The 23,855-nt window shown below is 41.9% G+C and overlaps 2 protein-coding genes across 5 annotated transcripts in view; one reads left to right on the plus strand and one right to left on the minus strand.

Moving 5' to 3' along the window:
• Positions 1-329: 329 nt before the first annotated feature.
• Positions 330-19,187, minus strand: Ap3m1 (adaptor related protein complex 3 subunit mu 1). 4 transcript variants are annotated; one of them, XM_059273840.1, is made up of 9 exons: positions 19,095-19,187; positions 11,301-11,576; positions 10,507-10,678; positions 6,045-6,182; positions 5,102-5,187; positions 4,124-4,257; positions 3,013-3,220; positions 1,712-1,856; positions 330-1,271 (listed from the first exon to the last, which is right to left on the minus strand). In XM_059273840.1, the coding sequence occupies exons 1-9, from the start codon at positions 19,125-19,127 to the stop codon at positions 1,171-1,173; spliced, it is 1,293 nt and encodes a 430-aa protein (XP_059129823.1). In that variant the 5' UTR covers positions 19,128-19,187; the 3' UTR covers positions 330-1,170. The 4 variants fall into 4 exon arrangements, with proteins under 4 accessions (XP_059129823.1, XP_059129825.1, XP_059129826.1 ...); XM_059273842.1 differs by lacking the exon at positions 19,095-19,187 and adding an exon at positions 18,780-19,063; XM_059273843.1 differs by lacking the exon at positions 19,095-19,187 and adding an exon at positions 18,418-18,674.
• A 54-nt stretch (positions 19,188-19,241) lies between these two features.
• Positions 19,242-23,855, plus strand: part of Adk (adenosine kinase) — a 408,688-nt gene continuing 404,074 nt past the window's right edge. Inside the window, exon 1 of the mRNA XM_059273845.1 lies at positions 19,242-19,354. Coding sequence (XP_059129828.1) covers positions 19,293-19,354 — 62 coding nt within the window. The 5' untranslated portion in view covers positions 19,242-19,292. The remainder of the gene's footprint in view (positions 19,355-23,855) is intronic.

Consider the following 23,855-nt stretch of genomic DNA (forward strand, 5'->3'; position numbering starts at 1 on the left):
CCTTCAGTATTAACGTTCTTCTGCGTACACAGTACAGCAAAGATACTGGCGTGCTGCAGTCGCACTCTGACAAGGTGGGAGGTTTGGGAAGGTGCCTATCACAATGGCCTTGGCTACACATACTATGAAGAGGAGCGCCTCCAGATACAGGGCACAGGGAACTCCAACCACATAAGCACAGGAAGATCAAACCGTGGAAGGAGAAAGAACAACAGCAGTGAAGCAGATGTATTTTCCTCCTCTTGCTCGACCAGTGCAGGAGGTTTCCAGGCTAACTAGGTTAGAGTGACATTACATAAAGCTTTAATAAAACATGAGAATGGCAAAGGTTTTGCTTAATCTTCTTTTACTACTTTAATTTAAAAGCACAAACACTTGTGCCTGCATTAACTTCCTAAAAGCAGAAGTAGTGTTCCCTTTTATTCTCTTAATAAAGTATTTGCCCCTTTGATGCAAATGATTTTGACTGTGCTATCTAGCAGCTGAACTGATGGCTGATGGTATATCTACTGCAGCAAGGTCTTTGTAAATCAAAATCTGAGCTTTACATAAAAATCTTATTTATAAAAAATATAATACCAAGTCAGTGAGAATGGAGCACGGAGCAGCAGTGCTCCCTGCCGGGCCATGTGGAAGTGGCTTTGCTACAGTGCTTGCTTAATGGCACAAGTGAAGAGCTGAGTAAGGCAAACACTTGAAGAGGCAGTTTTCTGTAAACTTCTTGGGGTGGGGGAATCTCCTCTCGTGGGACAGACACTGATTTGAGATGGCTAAGATCAGAAGGTGTGACACTTGGCTGCACATGACACATCCCGGCTGAGACAGTTCCTGCTGGTGGATGAGACCAGTTCACTGGCTTTTGGAGAGAGGCTACCGCTCGATGTAGCCTTCTGCCTTTACTGTACAATGTGCAGCATTCAGCTGGTAGCCCCCTTGGAAGAAATCATCTAAATCTTTTCCCAAGTGAAAAGATAGAAAATAAGCTAAGTCTTTTGAAAACTTTCCTTAGCTTAAAGCTCCTTAAGAACCCTACATTGATACTAAGCAACTTTGTTAGCAGTGCAGCCTGACACAAATGCTTTATATGTATTCCCACCCACTTGGTACCTAATAGTAATAAACTGTAATGACACTTGAAAAACAAACATCTTGAGGAATTCTGGCCTCTTCTCATGTCCTCACTTGAAACTTCCCAGCTTTTGTGACATATTTGACTCCTTTAAATGGCTTGTATTTCTCCCCATACATGTCCAAGCGGTTCACCTTTAAACCTGTGTCAAAAAAAAAAATGAAACAAATCGTTACTATCCCAGTAATAGTGCAAGACTTCTTTAGCAATGAACACTGCACTCTAGATGTGACACCGCACAGTGCTCCATTCATCATTTTGGAAACAATGTCCTTTTTCTATCACCATACTATGGAGAGTATAGCTGATGTCTCTGTGGCCAGAAAAAAATGCTCGTGAAGCTAGCTAATTCTACTTCCTATGAACACAAATGGCTGCTTCTCTGGTGCTTAAATGAAGGTGGAATGGGGCATGTGTGATGGAAGACTGTGAAATAAGCTGTTCTCCCAAATTCTTGGTGCCTGGAGGCCAGCACCATGGTAGGCACTTTGGAGCTGCTACTCTTTCTAGGGTGGAACTGTCAGAACTCTTCCAAACTCCTAATTCCAATTTCCCCTAGACACACAGCAAACTTATCTTTACCTGAAATAGCAAGCTGCTGAATCTTGAACTGTATGTTGAGGCTTGGATTCTCTTCTGGCTTGGGTGCTCCTGACTGTAAATTTACTAGTCCTTTAAGACTCGGGAGCTTTTGTGGAGTAATTTTCCCCACATCCCATGCTAGTACCTTCAAAAGACAAGAGGAAAAAATCTGACCCATGTGTTAAAGACATGTTCAGAGGTTAACAGAGACTATAAGCTCCTACACAAAATGAAGCAGTGTCTTGGAAAACAGGAGAAGCCTGGAATAGACATCTGACTTATGTTACTACCATAAATCACCTGTGTGGAAATTGAGTAGCAGAGGAAAGTTCGGCTGCAGCTGGGGTGGAGGTGTGGAACTCCCCTGCTTAGACTTACACAGTCCCTGGGAAGGTTCTGGAATTCTTAAGATGTTAGCTGTTCTTTTTAAATTTTACTTATATGTATATGTGTGTCTATGTGGAGTTGTGTATGTGAATACAGAGTCCATGGAGGCTAGAATAGGGTGTGGGATCTCCTGGAGCTGAGGTTACAGGCAGTTGTGTGCCTCCAATGTGGTTGCTGGGAACCATATTTGAGTTGTAACAGTAGTGCATGTTCTTAGCCACTGAGCCATCTTTCTAGCCCCAAGGTTAGAAGATCTTTTAATGCTCTATGTGCGGTGGTACACACCTTTAATCCCAGCACTCAGGAGGCAGAGGCAGGCGAATCTCTCTGAGTTCCAGGCCAGCATGATTTACATAGCGAATTCCAGGTCAGCCAGGACTACAATGAGAGACCCTGTCTCAAAAAACAAAAAACAAAACAAAACAAAAAAAACAAAAAAACCCAAAAACCAACCAACCAACCAACCAACCAACCAACCAACCAAATAAACAAAAAAAAAAAACCCCAAGACAAAACAAAACAAAAACCAAAAAACCACCACCCAAAAAATGCTCTATGAAGTTATTCAAAATTACACCTTCTCATCTAGGTGTGGTGGCACATGCTTTTAATTTAGAACTCAGAGGCAGGTGGCTCTGAGTTACAGGCCAGCCTGTGCTACATAGTAAGACTCCCATCTCAAACAAAACACACCTCATTTATGAAGCACTCAATTATTCTATTGAATTATTTTCCTACCTAAGGAAGCAGAGCAGCTGAAAGAAAATCATCTTCCATAGTCCTCTGAAAACCCTTAGCTCGAGGCCTGTGTAAGCAAGGCCAGGCCACTGCTTTCCTAACTACTGCGTCCTCCACCCCCAGCCACAGAACAGATTGCAGAACCCTTGCTCACTCTTGATCTGAAGCGGCTGTACCTTGGTCACTGGATCAAACGTATAGCTGCCTTGTGTTGGTGTCAGGTTCATATTCAGCACAACTTTTGGCATGTGCACAGTCACTGTGATTCCTTCAATAGTTTTTCCCATATTCTGTTTCGGTCCAATTGTTATATCAAATCTGCCACAAGAACTGTTTTCCTTAAAGCTGATACTGTGTTTCACATACACTGGTATTGCCACTAGACTAAAAAAGACAGAGAAAAAGATATAAAAGTATGAATGTACACAATGAAAGGTATGGGACAGCTGCAGATGTAGTATGTGCTTCATGCTGTTTGTAACCGTGCCACAGGGTCATATGCCCTGGTAGATGCAGCCTCGGCACTGGGGTTGTTGAGGGCAGCAATGCTCTGTATGGGCTGATAACAGACACATAAGCCCAAACAGAAATCTGGTTTAAATACAGTGTAAACAACTGGGGTGGAGGGAGGGAGGGAGGGAAGGAGGGAGGGAGAAGAGGAGAGAGAGGAGGGAGAAATAATTTCTCAGAAAAAGTTTCAGTTTTGTTACCCACATGCTTTCTGATATTTTAAAGGGACAAGTTAGCTGTAAGTGACAATGTTCAACTGTTTAAAACTCAATGGAAGTTGAGTGTCGTCACACATAATCCCAGCACTAAGGAGGCTGAGGCAGGAGGACCCAGAGTTTGAGGCCAGCCTGGGTTACAAATGAGGCCTCGTCTTAAAAATAACCACCCCATACTTCCCCAAACTCAATATGGAGCACAGAGACTTGAAGCAGGTAGCTGAGGGAATATCTTAGGGTATGACTATGTTGTTAGTTTACAGATCATAGTAGGATTAAGGCACCAAGTTCATGGTTTTCCCAGGTCATGCATAATCCAAAGGCTTGCTTTTAGTTACAGATTCTAACCTACTCTCCCTCACTACTCTACACTTTGAGGTTCAGAAACACTGTCTGTCTTAGGTATACATTATCACCAGTTCTCACTAGGTTTCCAGGTGAGCCATGGCTAAGTAAGCCATGGTAAACTCAAGAACTAAACTGTAAAAATGAAACAAGAGCAGGGAGTTCTATTCAAATCCTTTGTCTGTGTTGGCAAATTCTTGCTGATGCATCACTTTACTTTTGTGAGCTGACACGGTATGATATGAGTCGGAAATTCCCATCTGGAGGAATAAATGACAAAACTCTTTCAGATTCCCAACGTTTGAACCGGATGCACGGGTGGAAGCTGACATCATCTAGCAGCCTTGGGTTCTGTCAGGAAAAGAAAAAGCCATATGCACAGAGTATAAAGAGTATGACAACAATATTTACATATTATGATAAATTAATATGCTCCCTAAATCGTAAAAGCAGTGTAAAAATTTATTATGAGCACATAAAATTAACCTTATAGTTTCATAAGCTTCTAAAGTTTGCAAATATTTTATATACACTACTTTACTTGAAGTTTACAAACTATGGGGAGAAAAGCAAGTAGCATTATCTACATTCCACGGATGAAAACTGAGGCTGAAGAAAGTCAAGAAAAACTGGTAACAGACAGAACAAGAACACGTTTCTCCTAGCTGTTTTAGCAGTGTGTCATGCTGAATCTAAATGATGCGAAATATTAATGCCCCTTTACACAAGCAGAGCAGATATCTGGTAAAAGTGACGATGGAGATACAAAAGCTAGACAGCAAATTCCGAGCCATTGTAACACACTCTAGGTAAAAAGCTCCCTTCGATCTTTCCATAAAGGCCATATTCAACGTGTCAACTCCTGTCTGGAAAGCTGTGCTAGGAATATTTCTCAAACAGCCTTTTGTAACCTAATATACAAACTCCAGGGCTTAATGAGTAGAGGTGCTTGCTGCTAAGCCTGAGGACCTGAGTTTGATCCCTAGGATCCACATGGTGGAAAGAGAGAATCAATTCCTGGAAGGTGTCCTCTGATCTCCACATGTGTGCCCTGATAAATACATGCCAACTCAAATACACATAAATACAAAATAAATAAAATTTCAGATACAATCTTATCTCAGTAATTATCATATCATTTAGCACTTCAAATGTATTAGGCATGTAAGGGACTATAGAGCAGATCAAAACTTACCATGAAAGAGAGAGAGAGATCAGGCATTCCAGAGAGCTTAATGCAAGCATCAATGACGCCCTGAATTTCTGCAAAGACTGTAGATCCTAGAGAAAGAAATAAAAAGACAATAACCTTAATGGAATCGGTCTTCTCTAGAGCTCTCACTGTATCTGGAGTAATGGAAACATACTCTGGGTGTCAGAATTACAAAGCTTTGTACCTCTAACAGGTTAGTGGACAGAGGATCTATTACACTAGTTATTACAGCATTTCTCACTGGCTACATCTAACTGGCTAGAATATAATTCTAAGTAAGGAAGATCAAATCTTTAGAGAGTCAATCTTGTACTTATTTAAAATTGATTATTTTAACAGAATTTAAAAATGAAAGTTTCTCATGAAATGGACTAAGCTATAGGCTACCTTTTAAGGAACAGGCGTCATGATTTATTGTTATGTATGCCTGAAGGTTATAATGGAAAGAAGACAAGGTAATAACTGTTATTCACAGGAAGTCATCCTCAAATATCAACTAGTATCATGTTGAACAGGTTATGTTGTCCTCCCAGTCTCAGTTGCTTTATGTACAAGTGTGAGGCTAGGATGAGACGTTTTATGAGTCTAGTATTTACCACCACTGTCTCTTCTGTTAAAAGCAACCAGAAGGAGCCTTTAGCTGAAGCACTGTACACAGTATAGGGAAGAACATGAGTACACAGTTACGTAATACCTATCAGATGAGTAAGCTGCAAGAGGGGCTTACAAACACCTGGCACTATCTCAATCAGTGGTTACAATAATTATATGTAACCTTTGGGCGGAATAAAAGGATTTATAAATCATTAGAAAATTGAATGACTTTCTGCTGAAAACCACCCTGCCAGGGGATTTCAGTTTTCAATTCAAATACCAGTGTCAAATGAATTGTTTTTTCCCCAGAGGACCACATGAACACAATTACCTGATTTATCTATAATTGCATCTATTTCTTCAACTACATCAAAATAGGCCTCATTGTTTGTGTACTTCACTCCTGCTCGACGCCATGGGATGTTGGATAGCTGCCCAGTGGGGAGTGTGTCCCCAACATTACTACTGCCTAGAAATGAGAAAAGAAAGCAAAGTGGATGTGTGTAATGTTATCAGAAAAGCTATTAGAAAGGAAAATGGATGCTTTAGCTTCTGCCTTCCATTTGGATCTCCCTTCACTGCAGTTGAGGATAAGCTCTAGAACTGCCGGAGACATAGTCCATGCACGAGGACAGACAGACCACGTGCTCCCGTCTACCTGTTAGACCAAGATAGATGCATTCACTTCTCCTTTGCTTCCTGTGTATTAGCAGTAACCCAAGCTAATTCCAATGGCTCAACAACAGAATCTTGTCCTGCTGCCAGCAATGAAAAAGAGGCGTGGCTGCTGAAGAACCTAGTGGGAAGAAGTCTCCATAGAATACACAGTCCGAACCTGTGCCTTTGGTGTTCAGGGGAATTCTACATAAGATATTGCCAATTTGGCCTCTGTGGAGTAACGAGATGAAGAACATTGCTTATTCCCATTTCAACATCAGCAACTATTGGGAATATAGCTCTATAGTACAGCATTTGCCTAGCATGCGCATGGCTCTATGCTTTATCCCCAGTATAGCAAAAACAAAACAAAACTAACACCTTTCTTAAGTTCAGAATATCATTTTGGCTGAATTATGACTAATATTCATATCTGGCTAGCTTCCTGGCAAACTGCATATGTATGGTTATCACAACAGAAGCCCTTCTACTGTGACTTACTCAACATTTTGGTTAGTTTACATTTTTAATTCAAAAGTAACCCATGCTGAACAGCAGTAAAAGGTAGTAAGTTTATAAAACATTAAAAAAAAAATCTGTTTTCTACTGACGTCAGCTACCATTAACATTTAGGCAATATTTCTTTAAATATTTTCCCCATAAGTAGCACTACGACTTTTTTTCTATTTTGTTAATTCTGTTTCCTTCCTTCCTTCCTTCCTTCCTTCCTTCCTTCCTTCCTTCCTTCCTTCCTTCCTTCCTTCCTCTCTCTCTCTCTCCTCTCTCTCTCTTTCTTTCTTTTATAATCCCAGCACTTGAGAGGCAGAGGTAGGAGGATGGCAGCAAGTCTGAGGCCAGCCTGGTCTACATAGTGAGTTCTGGACCAGTTGGCTACACCACAGCAAGACTTGATTGATACAACAAAACTGTCTTGATAAAAACAGGTCGCAAGTGAGGCAGCACATTCCTACAATCCCAGCACTCAGGAGGCTAAGGCAGGAAGACTACTAGTTCAAAGCCAGCCTGAGCTGCACAGTAGAGCCCTGTCGCCAAAAACAAAACAAAACATACACAAAACCACCCCAAACTTAAGCAAACATAAAATATGGTTTCAGGGTTGGGGACATAACAGGCACAGTGCTTGCCTAGTATGCATAAAGCCCTGTGTTCAATCTCCAGCACTGAATGGTAGAAAACACACTTTGACCTCAGCACTTGTGAGATGGTGGAGGCAGGAGGACTAGAAGTTCAAGGTCATCTTTGGCTACACAGCAACACAGTAAAAACAAGGAATGTATGTAGCCCAGGATGGCTCAGAACTAGGGATCTTCCCACATCAGCCTCCTGGGAGCTGGGATTACAGGCATGTGTCACTAAGCTTGGCTAACAAGGCTGACACTCATTGTATAGTCTATATATTGCTGGTGTTCCTGTTTCCAGCCTGTTACTTTCCAAGATAATAGAAAAACACTGCTTTAATCATATTAATTTCCTGTTCAGAAATCTTTATGTTTCCTACTTGCTTCTGATAAAAGCTAAACGTTCTGCTTAGTCCTGGGAACAAGTATTCTCCCATTTCAGCTTCCCATATCACACTGAGCCTAGTCTCACCTAGTGTCCCTTCAGTGTTCAATTACATAAAGCTCTTCTTCTGCAAGAGGGGCGAATACAACCCAGTCTTCCATTTTATGTGCACTTCCCTCATAAATGCTCTCATTTCTGTCTTATTCTACAATCTACTGATACTGCAGGGCCCTATGTTAGGGCCACCTGGTAGTTCAAGAAAGATGACTTCATCCATTGAACCAGTCTTTGGTATGTGTGTACATGTGTGGTACCAGGAACAGAGTCAGGGCCTTAGTATAATAAGCAAGCCTCTACTAAAGAACTACAGCCCAGATGTATTATATTTTCTCACTCTGTACTCTAGGCTAGCCATGGACTCACAACTGTTCTCCTGTAGCTGCCCTAGTAGCTGGGATTACAGGTATGCACTATCACATTCAGCCTGAACCATTCTCTTAAACTTTATCAACCCATGCTATAGTTTTACATTATACATTAGTGATTTTTCCTATTAAATACATTTTTTTTTGAAAGTTCAAAACTATGAAGTAGGTTGGAGAGATGGCTCAATGATAAAAGTGCTTGCTATGCAAAAATGGGGGCCTGAGTCTAGATTGCAGCCCCATATGAAAAGAGGGGTATGGCTGTAAACACCCCTGCATCCCCAGCACTGTGGGGATCGAGACAGGATGGCTGGGGCTTTTTGGCCACCAGCCTAGCTTCAGGTTCAGTGAGAAACCCTGTCTCAAAAGAAGAAATCAGGTGAGTGATAGAGGATACCTAATGTCCCTGTGCACACTTAAACACACATCTAAAAATGTATATAGAGCAGGACACCTAATTGTCCCTGTGCATACATTCTCTCTCTCTCTCTCTCTTGCACACACACCTAAAAATGTATACAGAGCAGGATACCTAATGTCCCTACACGCACGCGCGCGCGCACACACACACACACACACACACACATCTAAAAATGTATATAGAGCAGGACACCTAACGTACCCGTGCACATTCACACACACCCATATCTAAAAATGTATAAATCAAAAATCAAGATGTTTTCTTAGCTAGAGATAACCAATGTAAACATTTTAGAAATATTTTTGTTGTTGTTTTGTCTTTTGAGACAGGGTTTTTCTGTGTAATAGCCCTGGCTGTCTTGGAATCACTCTGTAGATCAAACTCAGAGAGCCGTTTGCTTCTGCCTCCTGAGTGCTGGATTAAAGGCAGCATCACCACCGCCTGGCAAATTTTAGGATTTTTATCTGTGTAAATATATACAATATACATATACATATATATATATATATATATATATATATATATATATATAGTATACATATACACTCATAAAAGTTTGTGAGCTTGTGCTGTTTTTATTTTATTTTTGAGAGTTTTCTGGTGCCTCACTACAATGCCCTTGAAGTATGGAATTGCTCTTTAAAATGTTTAGATATTTAAACTATTTTCCCAGAGTGTAATTTCCCCTGATGGTAAAGGATGACTAGAGATGCTGAATGTGGACAGTGTAGTTGGAGTGGCATGTAACATTCTATAAGAATCTTCCTCCAGAAGACTTCTTTTTTTCTTTTGGACACAGTCCCATTATGTAGCTCTGGCTGACCTGGGACTCACTGTATAGACCAGGCTGGCCTCGAATACACAAAGATCACTCAACTTTATCTCCTGAATGCTGAGGTTAAAGGCTTTTGCCCCCAAGCCCACTCTTTCTAGAAGACTTAAAACCTCAAAAGATTATCTGAGTACACTTACTTTCTAGGAATGGTCCAGAATAAAACCCAATTGGAAGCTTGTAACAAAAGCAGAAAGTCTACTATGCATGAGTTCTACAAACAAACAAATTTCCTACTTATTTTACTAGTTTTTCTTTTTTTGAAATATTGGGCATTGATCCCAGTAATAGCCAAATGCTCTACCATTGAGTTATACCCTAACCCTAAAAGTCCTTTGTCATGCCAAGACTGAGCCTCTTTTAATAAAAGAAACATATTTCTCACTCTGTAACACAGATTGGCTTTGAACTTAGCAATTCCCTGGTGAGCCTAAGTGTCCTAAGTGCTATGATTACACACATGAGCTACACCTGACCTCATATATCTGTTTTTGTTAATGTTCTTGCTTGATCTCTCAAAAGAAACAGGGGGCCGGCCAGATGGATCAGTGGGTAAAGGCATTTGCTGCCATGCTTTAGGACCTGACTGAATCCCTAGAATCACATGGTAGAAGGGAAGAACCAAACTCCCATAAACTGTCCTCTGATCTTCATCCTATGCTATGGCATGTATGCAGGTATGCATTTGTGCATAAACATGTACACACACACACACACACACACACACACACACACAGAGAGAGAGAGAGAGAGAGAGAGAGAGAGAGAGAGAGAGAGAGAATAAAAAAGAAAAATGCATTCATTTTAACAGTATTGGTAACTGTAATTTTGGCCAAATTAGACTACCCTAATAGTCTGTCATTAGTCTGAACCAACTGAGCTACTCATAAAGTTTCAATGGATCAGGTCCTAGCAGTGTTTTCATCTTTCATACCTGTTATAGAATTGACGACGGAACGTAGAATTGTTGGTGGTTTAATCAGTTCTTTCAAAATGTTAGATTCAGTAGCCAGTGGGAATCCGTTGTCTAGCATTTCTTCCAAGAGCTCATACACTATGACAACATTATCCTTAATTGCAGCCTCTGAACACTCACCAAAGTAGTCCTAACAAAATATTCATAATATTGAACAACAGAAAGCATGAAGGAAGGCTTGCTTTTCTTTATAATACCCTTTGTTCTGAAGAATAAACCAACGTAGCTTAACCCATGGTTTAAGACCTTAGAAATACATAGACATGAAAAATTCTCTAAGGAAGGCCTAACATTTCTCTTCAATATTTTCTAACTGTATTTATAATGAATTGATTCCTATTATATAGCATGCTAGAAAGTACTGAAATGTGAGCTATAAACTTCATTAGCCCTGATAAACCCACCTCCAAACACATATAAAGCTTTAAGTATTTGGTTTATTTACTAAAACAAGAGAAAATAAAAAATGTAAATATAGAAGAGCTCATGATCAAGAAATCTTTGTGATGATCCAGAGAATTCTAATGGAGGACACTCTTGTTTCCTGATGATACAGTTTGCCACACATATAAAAAACAATGAACAGAGCAGCAATGTGTGTGACTGCATACTCTAAGTGTTTATGAGACTATGTTTAGTTAGAAAGAAAAGTCACACTGAACACATCCAAAACCTAAGTAACAAACTTGAGCACATGTCTCTCCTTGAATTATCTTGGGTGATTTAGTTACAGCAGTTTGATGGATACAAACCTGAAAAGTGTCAGCAACTCGATGCAGAAACTCAATGACAAAGAGAGGTGGCACTTCTGTCTGTATGACGGACACAAAGAAGAGCTTCTCCCGGTAGATACTAATGAGGTAGTGGTGAGGTGTTGGAATGACAGGTGGGACATTTTCAACATCAGCAGCTTTCTCCTGAGCTTCAAAGAAGTAGTCACAGACAGACTGGCTCACCACGCTCTTCCAGTGTTTTTCTAGAAATATGTCGCCAGAGCAGTTGATGAGAAATAGACTGTGGATCATTTTCTGTGAAGGGAAAAAGGGGCTTATATTTATTGTACATTGAAAATGCACAGTTGTAGTAGATGGTAATAAACACAGATTCACAAGTGGAAAATGTCGAGCAAGTGAGAGACTTTGGAGTACTCAGCCCTAAATAGGATGTCTTTATCACTCCCCTCTCTCAAGACTCAGGGGACTATGGAGAAGAAAAGGCAGAAAAATTCTAAAAACCAGAAGGGGGTGGACAACTCCAAGGAAATAGCATCTTCCAGACACAACAGAGCTGATGTACATATGAACTCACAGACACTATGACACCACATAAAGACTCTCACAAATTCAACCAGACAAAAATCACAGCACAGAAAGGGAAGTAGACACCAAGTCCCATCCATAAGCAAGGAGCTATTTGCAACCGACACCTGCTAGGAAAGAGAAAATCATTCTTTTCCAATAGAGCACTGCTGGGTTTATCAAGCACAGTCTAGGGCAGACCCCATGCATAGGCGTAGCCGGCCAACACAAGAAGGATTCCATTGTGTGTGTACTTTATGTTTTGTTATGTTTTGTCTTACTGTATTTTTATTTGTTTTCTTTCTTTCTTTCTTTCTTTCTTTCTTTCTTTCTTTCTTTCTTTCTTTCTTTCTTTCTTTTTGGAGAGAGAGAACATGAAGTTGGGTAGGTAGAGATGGGGGAGAATCTAGGTAAGGGGAGGACAAAGAATATGATCAAAATATATTGTATGAAAAAAAATGCTTGTCATATTGTCCTGACATAAAAACCAGACAAAGGCAATGTAAGTAGCTGCAGATCATTATCACCCAAGAACACAAATGGAAAAGTTTCAAATTCTAGAAAACTAAATTCAGCAACAAATTTTAAAAAGTATAATTTATTCCACGAACGCAAGTTTGGTGGACTACAGGACAGTTATCGATGCTATGCATAGTAAGTGCCAGGTAGTTCTGCCAGCTTGACACCGCTGAGGGAAATCTGGAAGAGGAGATCTCCACCGAGAAACTGCGCCAGCAGACTGTTCTGAGGGCATATCTGTTGGCCATTTTCTCCACTAACAACTCATGAAAGAGGACTCAGCCACCGTGGGTGGTGCTACCTCTAAGCAGAGGGTTCTGGGGAAGATAAGCTGAGCAAGCCACTAAGCAGCTTTCCTCCACAGCTCTGCCCCGACTTCCCTCCACTAACTGTGATCAGGATGTGAAAGCCGAATAAATGACCATGGTATTTATCATGTGTGTTAACTAGCACGTTTGATGTTTGCATGGGACACATGACACCATGTCTTCAAAACATAAAGAAACAAACAACAGAAAAATATTTGTTAACTATGCAATAGGGGGACAACCCAAAACTGTGTAACCGCTTTATCTTCATTTTATGACAAATGTTGCAGAAAAGTGAAGTCAATTGTCTAAGACCACACAGTGTCAGATATAAGATCCGAACTTAACAGTTGAATTCTGAGCTCCTGCTCTTAACTTGCCTCTTATATGCTAATCACCAGGCACATATTTGAACACAGTGCTAATCAGGTTTTCAGCAGCTAAGGAAATGTTCTTTATTTGTGCTGTCCAATAGGGTAATCACTGAATATGTGTAACTACTGAGTACCAGATATGTAGCTAACGTGAAGCTGGGGGTAGTGGCACACACCCGTAAATCCCAGCACTTGAGAAGTGGAGGCAGGGAGATCAGGGGTTCAAGGCCAGCCTCGACCATGAACAGTAGATTCAAGTCACTTCAGGATATATGAGACCCTGTCTCAAAAAAGAAACACAACAAAAATGTAGCAAAGACAACTAAGGTACTGAAATGTTAACTATTTTTTGAGACGGTCTCACCACGTAGTGCAGGCTAGCTTGGAAATTGCAAACTTGGAATTTGTAAATTGCAAAAAGTGCTACCTTTTACAGCTAATTTGAAGTAATTTAAATACTCACATCTGGTTGTGATACTACTAGACAGTATAGTCAATGTGCTGTTCTGGCTTGATTTAAGAGGAAAAGTTGAAGCTTCACTATATAAACCAAAACATGTTCTAGTTTTTATGCAGAGAGAGTTTAATGGATTAGAGTAGAAATAAAAGAGGTGACAGGTTATTTCAAACCAGTAGCCCTATGGAACACAGTGGCACTGCATTATCACAACACTCTCTAAGAGACTTTCCTGTTCTTGAGTAGTTTCTTTATTTTAGAGCTACATTTCCACCCATTTTCTTAAGCTGGTGAAAAATTCTTTCCAAGAAAGTTTCCACCAAAGTTGTTTTTATTGGCAGCAGTTCAGGTTTCAAAATACAGTGCTGTCAAACCAACCACTGGATTTCCTGTGGTTATCCTCTGCGCTGAGAAGAAAGCATAACATTCCAGCACTCAACAGCACTCAGCTTTCAAACCCATCTTAGACTTCTCTAATAGGAAAAGAGATCTTAGTCTTTCTATCCGTATTATGACCGATTGCCTAATGCATATAACGATGAAGCAACATCACATGGGGCAGCAAAAATTAGCTCATTTCTTTATCACTTATGCTTTTAGCAGTTATTTTGTTACTTATTTTATTGAATTTTCTTAGAAAACTGCACAGGGATCACCATAACCGATGTGTGTGTGTGTGACTTTTGAATCACAAAACACTCCTACCAGAGTTTTGATTGCAGCTTAACTGCTTCATGAATCCTCTTTACTAAAAGTGCATTCATCCTGAGGTCTTACAAGCAATACAATTACAATAGTTAAGATATCTTTGGAAGTCAAGTGTCTAAAACACAAAGTGTGTTCTGTTTTTCTTTTTAGATATGGTCTTATGTTGCTGAATTCGGCTCAAGTAATCCCTTGGCTCAGCCTCTCAAGCAACAGGAACAAAAGTCGTTCACCGCACTTGATGTTCCTTCTGCACAAAGTTTAATGGCCTAGAATGGCCTACATCTAAAGTGAGAGAATGGGGAAGGGGAAGATGGCCAGGTCAGTAAAGTGCCTGCCATGTAAGTGAGAGAACCTTTGCATCCCCAGCACCCATAGAAAAACAGGAGGTGGTGGTTCCTTTCTGTAACCCTAACAGTGGAGTAGGGGTCGGGTTGAGGGTGTTGGAGACAGGCAGATCCTCAGAGCTTTCTGGCTAGCCGTTAGCCAGTCAGTGATCTTCAGGTTCAGTGAGACCCTGTCTCAGAAAACAAGGGGGAGAAACACAGAGAAAGACACTCAACTTAAATCTCTGGTCCCACACAAATGGGGACCTCTGCAGTTGCACAAACCTGCACAAATACTCAAACACACACACACACACACACACACACACACACACACACACACACACACGAAATAATGGTGCCCAAAAAGAATTTAGTTCCTCTGATTCTTAACCAGAATCTTGACCATTTCCCCCCCATTCAACAAACTGTTCTATATTTTAAATACTAGGCATCTGGGATATGAGGGTGAACAAAAAATTTCTAAACTTATATTATTCAGCTGCAAATACAAATACAGTAAAAAACAAAACAAAACAAAACAAAACAAAAACCTAGGATAGGGGCAATATAGTGAGCTGCAGGAATCTTCACGGTTTAGAGGTACAAAGAGAACACATGAAAGAAATCCAAAACAAATTTTGCAACTCTTAAGGTGGAAGAAGTCCTGGGATAAAAGGTAAGGATATGTAAACAGCCATTGGTCACGGGCAAGGCTAACCTTGTTTGTTGTTATTAGTGTAATGTAAAGTCATCTGCCAATTTTATTTTTTTATTTTGAGAGGAAACACGCAAATCTGATTTACATTTCTAGAAAGATTACAATAATTACACTATGGAAATTGAATAACAAGGCACTGAATTAAGTGACACCAGTTAAGATGAGTGATAGTGGGGCTGGATGGCTTGGAAGTTCAGAGCACTGGCTGCCCTTTCAGAGGACCAAAGTTTGACTCCCAGCACCCTTAAAACCAGTGGTTCTCAACCCTCCAATGCTGCCATCCTTTAATACAGTTCCTAATGTTGTGCTGACCCTCAACCATAAAACTGTTTTCATTGCTACTTCATAAGTGTAATTTTGCTACTGTTATGAATCATAATGCAAATATCCGTTGCTGTGGGATGGTCTGTATGTCAAATGTGTTGCTGATTGGTCAATAAATAAATCACTGATTGGTCAGTGGCCAGGCAGGAAGTATAGGCGGGACTAACAGAGAGGAGAATTGAGAGAACAGGAAGCTGGGTGAGGGAGACACTGCCAGGCCACCATTACAAGCCGCATGTGAAGATCCCGGTAAGCCACGAGCCATGTGGCAAGGTATAGATTTATAGAAATGGATTAATTTAAGCTGTAAGAACAGTTAGCAAGAAGCCTGCCACGGCCATACAGTTTGTAACCAATATAAGTCTCTGTGTTTATTTGGTTGGGTCTGAGCAGCTGTGGGACTGGCGGGTGTCAGAGATTTGTCCTGACTGTGGGCCAGTCAGGAAAACTCTAGCTACAATCCGTGTTTTCCAATGGTCTTAGATTCCAAAGGGGTCGCAACTCACAGGTTGAGAACCACTGCGTACTGCTGTCTGTAACTCTAGTCCCCAGGACTAGAAGGTTAACAAGACGGAGTAAAATGAACAGGCTTTGAGTAAAAATGTATTTAAGTTTGGGTATGCTGTGTAGAAATAAGATGAAAGCTGATGTACTAAGATCTAGCCATACATGATTTGACCCAATTCGTAATATATTTGATTCAAATAAGTATATTATTCAATCACTGTATATAGGTATGGTGCTTCAAAGAGACTGGTAGGTTGTTAATGGGAATTACAAATATAAAAAAATTATATCCAAAGAAATTATGTGCATAGTAAAAAACATACATGAAATAAGAAACAGTATTTGAGTAGCACATGAGCCAAGGAGGTGGAACTAAAAAGAGACTAAGATGCAGTTGAAGGGGCAAGGGTGGTGGGAGATTTTCAGTAATTAAAGTATGGTAATGTATTTCTAGAAGAATGGTACAAAGAGGTCAAGCTGTGTTTTTCTTTGGGTTGGAGAGATGGCTCAACTGGTTAAGAGCAAGTACAGAACACTCAGATTCTGGCTGGCTGTGATGGTGCACACCTTTAATCCCAGCACCCGGGAGGCAAAGGCCAGCCTGGCCTACAGAATTCCAGGGTTACATAGAGAAACCCCATCCTGGAAAAAAAAAAAGACCCACATTCAATTCCTAGCACCACCAATGTCAGGCTGATCCTAACTACACTCATGTGCACACACCCATATACACACAATTAAAAGTAATAAAAATAAATCTCAAAAAATGTCTTACAATTTTCCTTTCCTCACTGAGGATCTTTTTAAACTCTAATCCCTTACTCCTTGTCCAGTCATACCACTCCCTACAAATCATTTTTAGAAGTTTTTTTTCATTAATTTATGTGTATTATGTATATTTAAGTGTGGGTTTGTGCATGTAAGTGCAGTGCCCTAGAAGGCCAGGAGAGGGCAGTGGATCTCCTTAAATTGCAGAAACAGGGGAGTGGGATTAAAAGCATTCACTGCTTTTGCAGAGGACCAGAGTTTGGTTCCCAGCACCCATTCCAGGCAGCTCACAACCCAATTTTTTTAAAATTTAGATTTTTTTTGGGTGTGTGTGTATGCATTTTTGTGAGTATATGCCACATGAGTGCAGGTGTCTGGAGAGGCCAGATCCTCTGGAGTTATAGGTTATTGTGAGCCGTCCAGTGTGGGTGATGTGAACTGAACTTGGGTTTTCTGCAAGAGCAGCAAGTGCCCTTTACTGAGCATCCTTACCATCATCCCCCAACCCCTGCCACACACATTTAGAAAAAAAGAACATTGTAGTCTCATGCATGAAAAAGGGTACAAATTTTGGTGCCTCACACCAAGTAGGGTTTTTTTTTTCCTTTAAATTCTTATTTTATATGTATGGGTGTTTTGTCTGCATGTATATCTGTGCACTGTACGCGTGCAGCACCCAAGAAGGCCAGAGGGTCGGCTCTCTGGTAGCCACTATGTGAGGGCTGGAAATTGAACTTAGGTCCTGCAGCTAACGCTCTTAACCAGTGAGCCATCTCTCCTGCTCCAAGAAGTAGTTTTTTTTAATCCACACCGAGACTATATGATTTAAGGTCAAGTGGACATCGGCGATCTTGGTTAAGATAATTTTAGTGGTAGCTCTGTAGGCTGTTGGAAAGGAGACATTGCAGTGTGGTGCTTAGATAGAAATAGCAGGTAGGTATATAAAAAAAAGGAGATTGAGATAGCTCATCATGAAAGAGTGTCTGCCGCCAAGCCCAAGGACTCAAGTTTGATTCCCAAGAACCTCATGAAGGACAGAAGTGAGCCCCACAAGCTGTCCTCTGACTTCTACATGTGTGTTGTGGCATGAAACACACATACAACAAACAGGTAAACGAAAAAAAAATTTAAAGGAGGAAACTGAGAAGCAGAAGATAACATCACTGGGAAGGTAGTTGAAAGAACTTGTCTGCTCTAAGGAAAAGGGACATTTTCTTCTTTCAATAGAAAGGGGATTTGTATATTTGGCTGCAATGAATTCCTTTTTTCTGTGTGATGTGTTTCCAAGTTAAAAACCCCAAATGCCGCAAAACAAACAAACGAACAAAAGAAAAAAAAAAAACAACCCACTTCTGTTCCTGTGACAACGCCGGATTTTACAGACCCAACTTCTCAACCGTGAAGTTAAAAGCTGCAGGATCAAACAAATCCACGACAGCCAATCGGCCCCAAACTCTTTACATTTCCGTACTCCAGGCCACCTTCTCAGTTTACAGCTGTCACCTATCTCTTGAGAAGCCGCAACACCCTCCTCACCGTTTCCCCATCCCCGGCTCGCTCACCCAGAAGCCACCCTCAAATCAGGACGTTCTCTTAGGTTCATCAGGGGCTCTGCCCTCCAAGACCAAACCTGGGGGCTGGTGAATTCAAGTCGTCGGTACTCCACCTCACGGTAGATGACAAGACCTTGTTCCCGCGCCTGGGGTCCAGGGTTCGAGAACCCTGCGTGGCAGGTGCACCGCTCCCTTCCGGCCCAGCCGGCTAGAAAGCCCGGAAGGCCGGGCGTGGAGGGAGGCCGGGCCCCGGCCCACAGCAGCAGGGACGCTCCTGGAGCCCGGGCTAGTGTTCCGAACCCGAGCTACGCGGTCTACTCCCCGGCTTTTGAGCGGTCTCCAGCCCGCGGACTCCCCGCCCTCACACTCACCCCGACACCTGGGCGAGTCAGTGATTCGGTGCCGGGTCCTCCCTGGACCGAAGCTGAAGCAGCCGAGAAAGCCGCGAGGACCCCGCGCTCGGAGTGCCCAACAGATTGCCTGACTAGCAGCCTCCGAGACGCCAAGGAGGTCCGCAGGACTAGAAAGATAAAATGGGCGGAGAGGGGTTCAGTGAGAGGAACCGCGTCTCCAGAGGTTGAGGATCTGAATCTTCCACATTACTCAGGCTCTGGAAGAACAGGGAGGTTGGCACTCCCTGAGCGCAGGCGCTCCCCCGCAGCCTAACTCCGATTGGGGTCCCTTACCGTAGTAATCGAGGTCCTGGAGGGACGGGACATCAGATGCGCGTCGAGCCAATGGTTTTGGACTAGAGTCGCGGATGGGGCGGAGTTAAGAGGGGGTGGGGCTTAGGAGAAAGGGGGCGGTGACGAGCCGAGGGGGCGGAGCCACCGGGCTGAGGGGCGGGACGCGCGGCAGAGCCAAACTAGGGTGAGAGTGTGAAGATGGCAGCTGCAGAGGAGCCGAAGCCCAAAAAGCTGAAGGTGGAGGCGCCACAAGCGCTGAGGTGAGAGCTGCCCGACGCGGGGAGGAGGGAGACGGCCCTTGTGGCGAGCCGAGGCCCACGTGGGCTGGCGCAGCTGGATGGTGTTTGCGTTCGTGGGGCCAACAAGCAGGAGCTGCCGCTCGGGGAGTTGCCCGCGTGGCCGGCTGCTCATTGCCCTCTTGGTTTGGACCATGCTCAGGTGCATTCCCGGCCCTGGCAGCCATTGACCAATCAGAGCAGCTGGCCCGGGGGCCGAGCCTTCCGCTGGCGCCACGTGCGAGTCCTCGCGGGCTGCGCTAGCGCGACCCCAAAGGACCCGTCCGGAGCTGCATCCTTCCCTGGGGTGTAGCGGGAACGAGCCCCGTGCTTCCTGGACCCCGGTGAAAGATAAAATTCTTGGGATTTTTTCAGAAGGCGTTGCGGTAGAGCATTTTGACCTTTTTTTTTTTTTTTTGGTCACCTCTCTGAAATCATCTTTGGAGACCCCCCCTACCCGGGACCGGAATCTACCTCCGAGGCTTTGGCTGAGGGTAACCTTTGGCTAAATGGTTAGGAAAGTTTTTGTTTGTTTTTCTTTTTTTCTTTGGCAGCCGCGGAGAGAGTGCTCTCCCAACACCTGACACAAGTAATTGATGTTGCAACTTTCACTTATAAAAAGCCATTTGTTAAAAAGCATTTCTTCCTAATAAGTCCAGAGTGCAATCTTTGATGCCTTTGAAGTGCTCATCGGAAGGCAGCGATTTTTCTATCTAAAAATAGACGCATCAAACTGATTTAAAACTGTGGGGCTATCACTGATTGTACAAGACAAATCCTATTTATTTCAACATATCTTCTCCATGTTCAAAAGAATAATTTGTTCACAACTGAAAAGAGAAGGTTAGATAGGAGCTCTGTATCACGTTCCTGGTTGAAATGGGTGATGACCAAATCCTTTCCAGTGGCTTTAAAATACGGCTACTCTTCTTAGAGGTTATTGTGCATGTCTAATACCACGAACGTTAAAAAAAAAAACAAACCTTGAGGATGTTTTATTTTAAATTTTAGATTATCAGTGCCAGTGGGATGGCTCAGCAGATTAGAGGCATTGGCTGCCAAGTCCGATGACCTGAGTTGAGACTCCAGGACCCACGTGGTGGACTGAGTGAACCTTTTCTTCTGTTGTCCTCTGACCTTCACACGTGGCCCCCCCACTAAGTAAATAGTAACTGTCTCCTTAGATTTTCTTTTAATAAAAACAATACTTTATATATAGCGATGATCCATTTTAACAATATTTACAATCTGTAGTAATGACATAAAGAAGGCTCTATGAAAGAAAGGCAGAGATTATTCATATTTTACAGGTGAGGATATTGAAGTTCAAATAACGTTTAAGAAAGGGAAATACGAACCCAGGGTATCAGGATACAAGTTTATTATTTGATTCTACTGTGTTTATACAACATCCAAGGCATGCCTCTGTTTGCTTATGTGTCTTTAAAAATGATCCATGGTAATGTTTGGCACTTAAATATATATATGCCAGGCACTGTTTCTGCATTCTACATGTTTTAACTCAATACCATAACAACCCGATAAGATAATCTCTATTACTATCTCAATTTAACCAAAAAGGAAGCAGACACATATCTGTTGTTTATGTCTATTTAAAACTTGTAAATAATTTAGATGAATAAAATTCACCTTAATGCTAATCCAGTGCCATGTGCAGAGATGAAGTTAAAAGATTAGGTATTTTGACTATGGGGACAAATCTCTGTAATTTTATGCAGGGATCTTTGCTATTGACTTCCTACTTTTATTATACTGTATTAGTTTACCTTTTAGGATTGCTGTATGATAATGCATTTAGAGTGAATTACTGTATGATTTGCTTGGCAGTTAAGAGATTTCTACCAATTTTGTTTAACTGTTAAGGAAAATGACTTATAAATTATTAGAACAGCCGGGCAGTGGTGGCGCACGCCTTTAATCCCAGCACTCGGGAGGCAGAGCCAGGCGGATCTCTGTGAGTTCGAGGCCGGCCTGGGCTACCAAGTGAGTTCCAGGAAAAGGCGCAAAGCTACACAGAGAAACCCTGTCTCGAAAAACCAAAAAAAAAAAAAAAAAAAAAAAAAAAAAAAGAAATTATTAGAACAATTTAATGTATAGAATCAGTCAGTGGGGAACAAGTAAATTATTTATAGATGTCAGGGAATTTGGGAATCTGTGAGAAGTTCAGTTAGCTTTAGAGAAATAATTCTTATATGTGTATGTTTGTGTGAATGTGTGTCATTTGTATGCCAGAAGAGGGCTTTGGATGCCCTAGAGCTGAAGGCAAAGATAATTGGGAGCCACCTGATGTGAGTGCTGGGAACCAAGCTTGGCTCCTCTGGAAGAGCATATGCTCTTGCTCTTTTTTTTTTTTTTTTTTTTTTTTTTTTTAAATTTTTATTTAATGTGCATTGGTGTTTTTGCCTGCATGTCTGTGTGAGAGTGTCAGATCCTCTGGAACTGGAGTTACAGACAGTTGTGAGCTGCCCTGTGTGTATTGGGAATTGAACTGGGGTCCTCTGGAAATGCGGTCAGTGATCTTAACCGCTGAGCCATCTCTCCAGCCCTGAGCATATGCTGTTAACCATTGAGCCACCCTTCCAGCCTAGGAAGTGTTTTTAACTAGGGGAATTTTATCTTAGAAGAAACATTTGGCAAAACCTGGTGCTAATTTTGGTGGAGTGGGGAAGGAGAGTAAAGTTTAAAGATGCTGCCTGAGGGCTGGTGAGATGGCTTAGAAGGTAAAAGTGTTTACTGCCAAGCCTGATAGCCCGTGTCAGTCCAGATCCAGGACCCATGTGGTGTGCACTCGTGCATGTGCACACAATAAACAAACAAATAAATGTCATTTAAAACAAGCAAAAAGCTAGCATGGTGTCCATGACTTTAATCCCAACAGTCTGGAAGCAGAAGCAGGCAGATCTCTGTAGGTCTCAGGTCAACCAGGGCTATATAGTGAGACCCTTTGTAAACAGCAACATCTGAAACCTATAGCAGAGATTTCCTTGTTTTGTCCCCTCATGATGCTCCCCCATGGATTAAATGATATTCTAGGCATCTTAACAGTACAGAAGACGCCTCCCTGTGATAGAGATGGTCAGGCCAAAATTATCGGTATTGTTGAGAGTGAGGATTGCGTTAGGGAGACCATCTGACAAGAGTATCTTCCTATCTTATTCTTTATTGTTTTTTAGACGGATTGCTTTTTAGGGCATACCAGTTAATAAGGTTTCAAAGAAAGAATCAGACTGTAACATGTTTCCAGGTAGAAACAGTAATTGAGTAGCAGACATTTGTACAAGGACTACTTAATTTTCTTTTCTCTCCTTTGGAAATGTTATTCAAGTTCATTGCCTCAGCGGTCACCTCTAAGAAGACACAACACCTTCCAAGTAGTGTTGAACACATGCCAAGTCTGTTCTTTCGGGCTGTCTTTCAAGTATGTGCTATTTTAGGCATGGTGCTAAAAACTGGGTATTGAGAGAAAGAAGAAGGTAAGATCCAGATGCCACTCTCCTCCTGGGGACTAAGTAGAATTTGGGAAAGTAAAATCTGAGCATTAGTAAGACAATAAGAAATTAACCAGGTATGAAATAAGGTATCTGCCTTTATAGGAAAATTATTCTGGAGGCAGGTCCGCTGTTGGGGATTGAAAATGAGACCATTTGACTTGACTGGAGTAGACAGTAATAAGTGTCTAGGCTTCATGTTGGGCATCTTCCTATGTGCTATTTCTGTCTGTGTATTCTCGTGTAGCCCAGGCTGGCCTTGAACATGATTTGGAACCAAGGATGACCTTAAACTTGTGTCTTCCTGGCTCCATCTCACCAGTGCTGGGATACCCAGTTTTCAGAAGCTAGTTTTAACTGTTGAATGTCCCCAAGTGATTTGCTGATCTCTAAAGTCACATACATGCAAGCAAATCCATCTCTTGTCCTAGATCTGGACTCTCTCCCATGGCTCCTGCGTCAGTTAGGAGCAGTGCGAACCTCCCTTTCTCTGAAGTAGACTTCACCTTGGCTTAGTTTTTTCTTAGCTTTTAAATAGCTAGTTCCTGTGCCTCCAGTTTCAAGCTCTGCCATATCAATTTTAGATACAACTCTACTTAATCATCAGAGCAAATATTTGTTACTGTGGACTTGGTATTAGGAAAGATTGAATCCTATGAGCCAGTTATTGTGACTCCTTCTGACATTAATGATTAAAGAGTGTTCAGAGGGTCTGGGGAAGGATGGGTCAGTGGGGAAGGCACTTACCTCGCAAGCAGGAGGGTCTGAGTTTGATCCCCGGAACACATGCAAACATGTCAAGTGTGGTGGTGCACTTCTACCCAGCACTGGGAGGGCAGAGACACAGGATCCTTAGGCCAATTGGCAAGCTCTAGGCTAATGAGAGACATTCTGTCCAAGGAGGGGGACTGAATTCCCAAGGATGACACCTAAGATTGTCTCCTGGCCTCCGCATATATGCAAACGTGTACCAGCAC

This window comes from Peromyscus eremicus, chromosome 9 (assembly GCF_949786415.1).
Source record: "Peromyscus eremicus chromosome 9, PerEre_H2_v1, whole genome shotgun sequence".
In the NCBI taxonomy this organism is placed as follows: Eukaryota; Metazoa; Chordata; class Mammalia; order Rodentia; family Cricetidae; genus Peromyscus; species Peromyscus eremicus.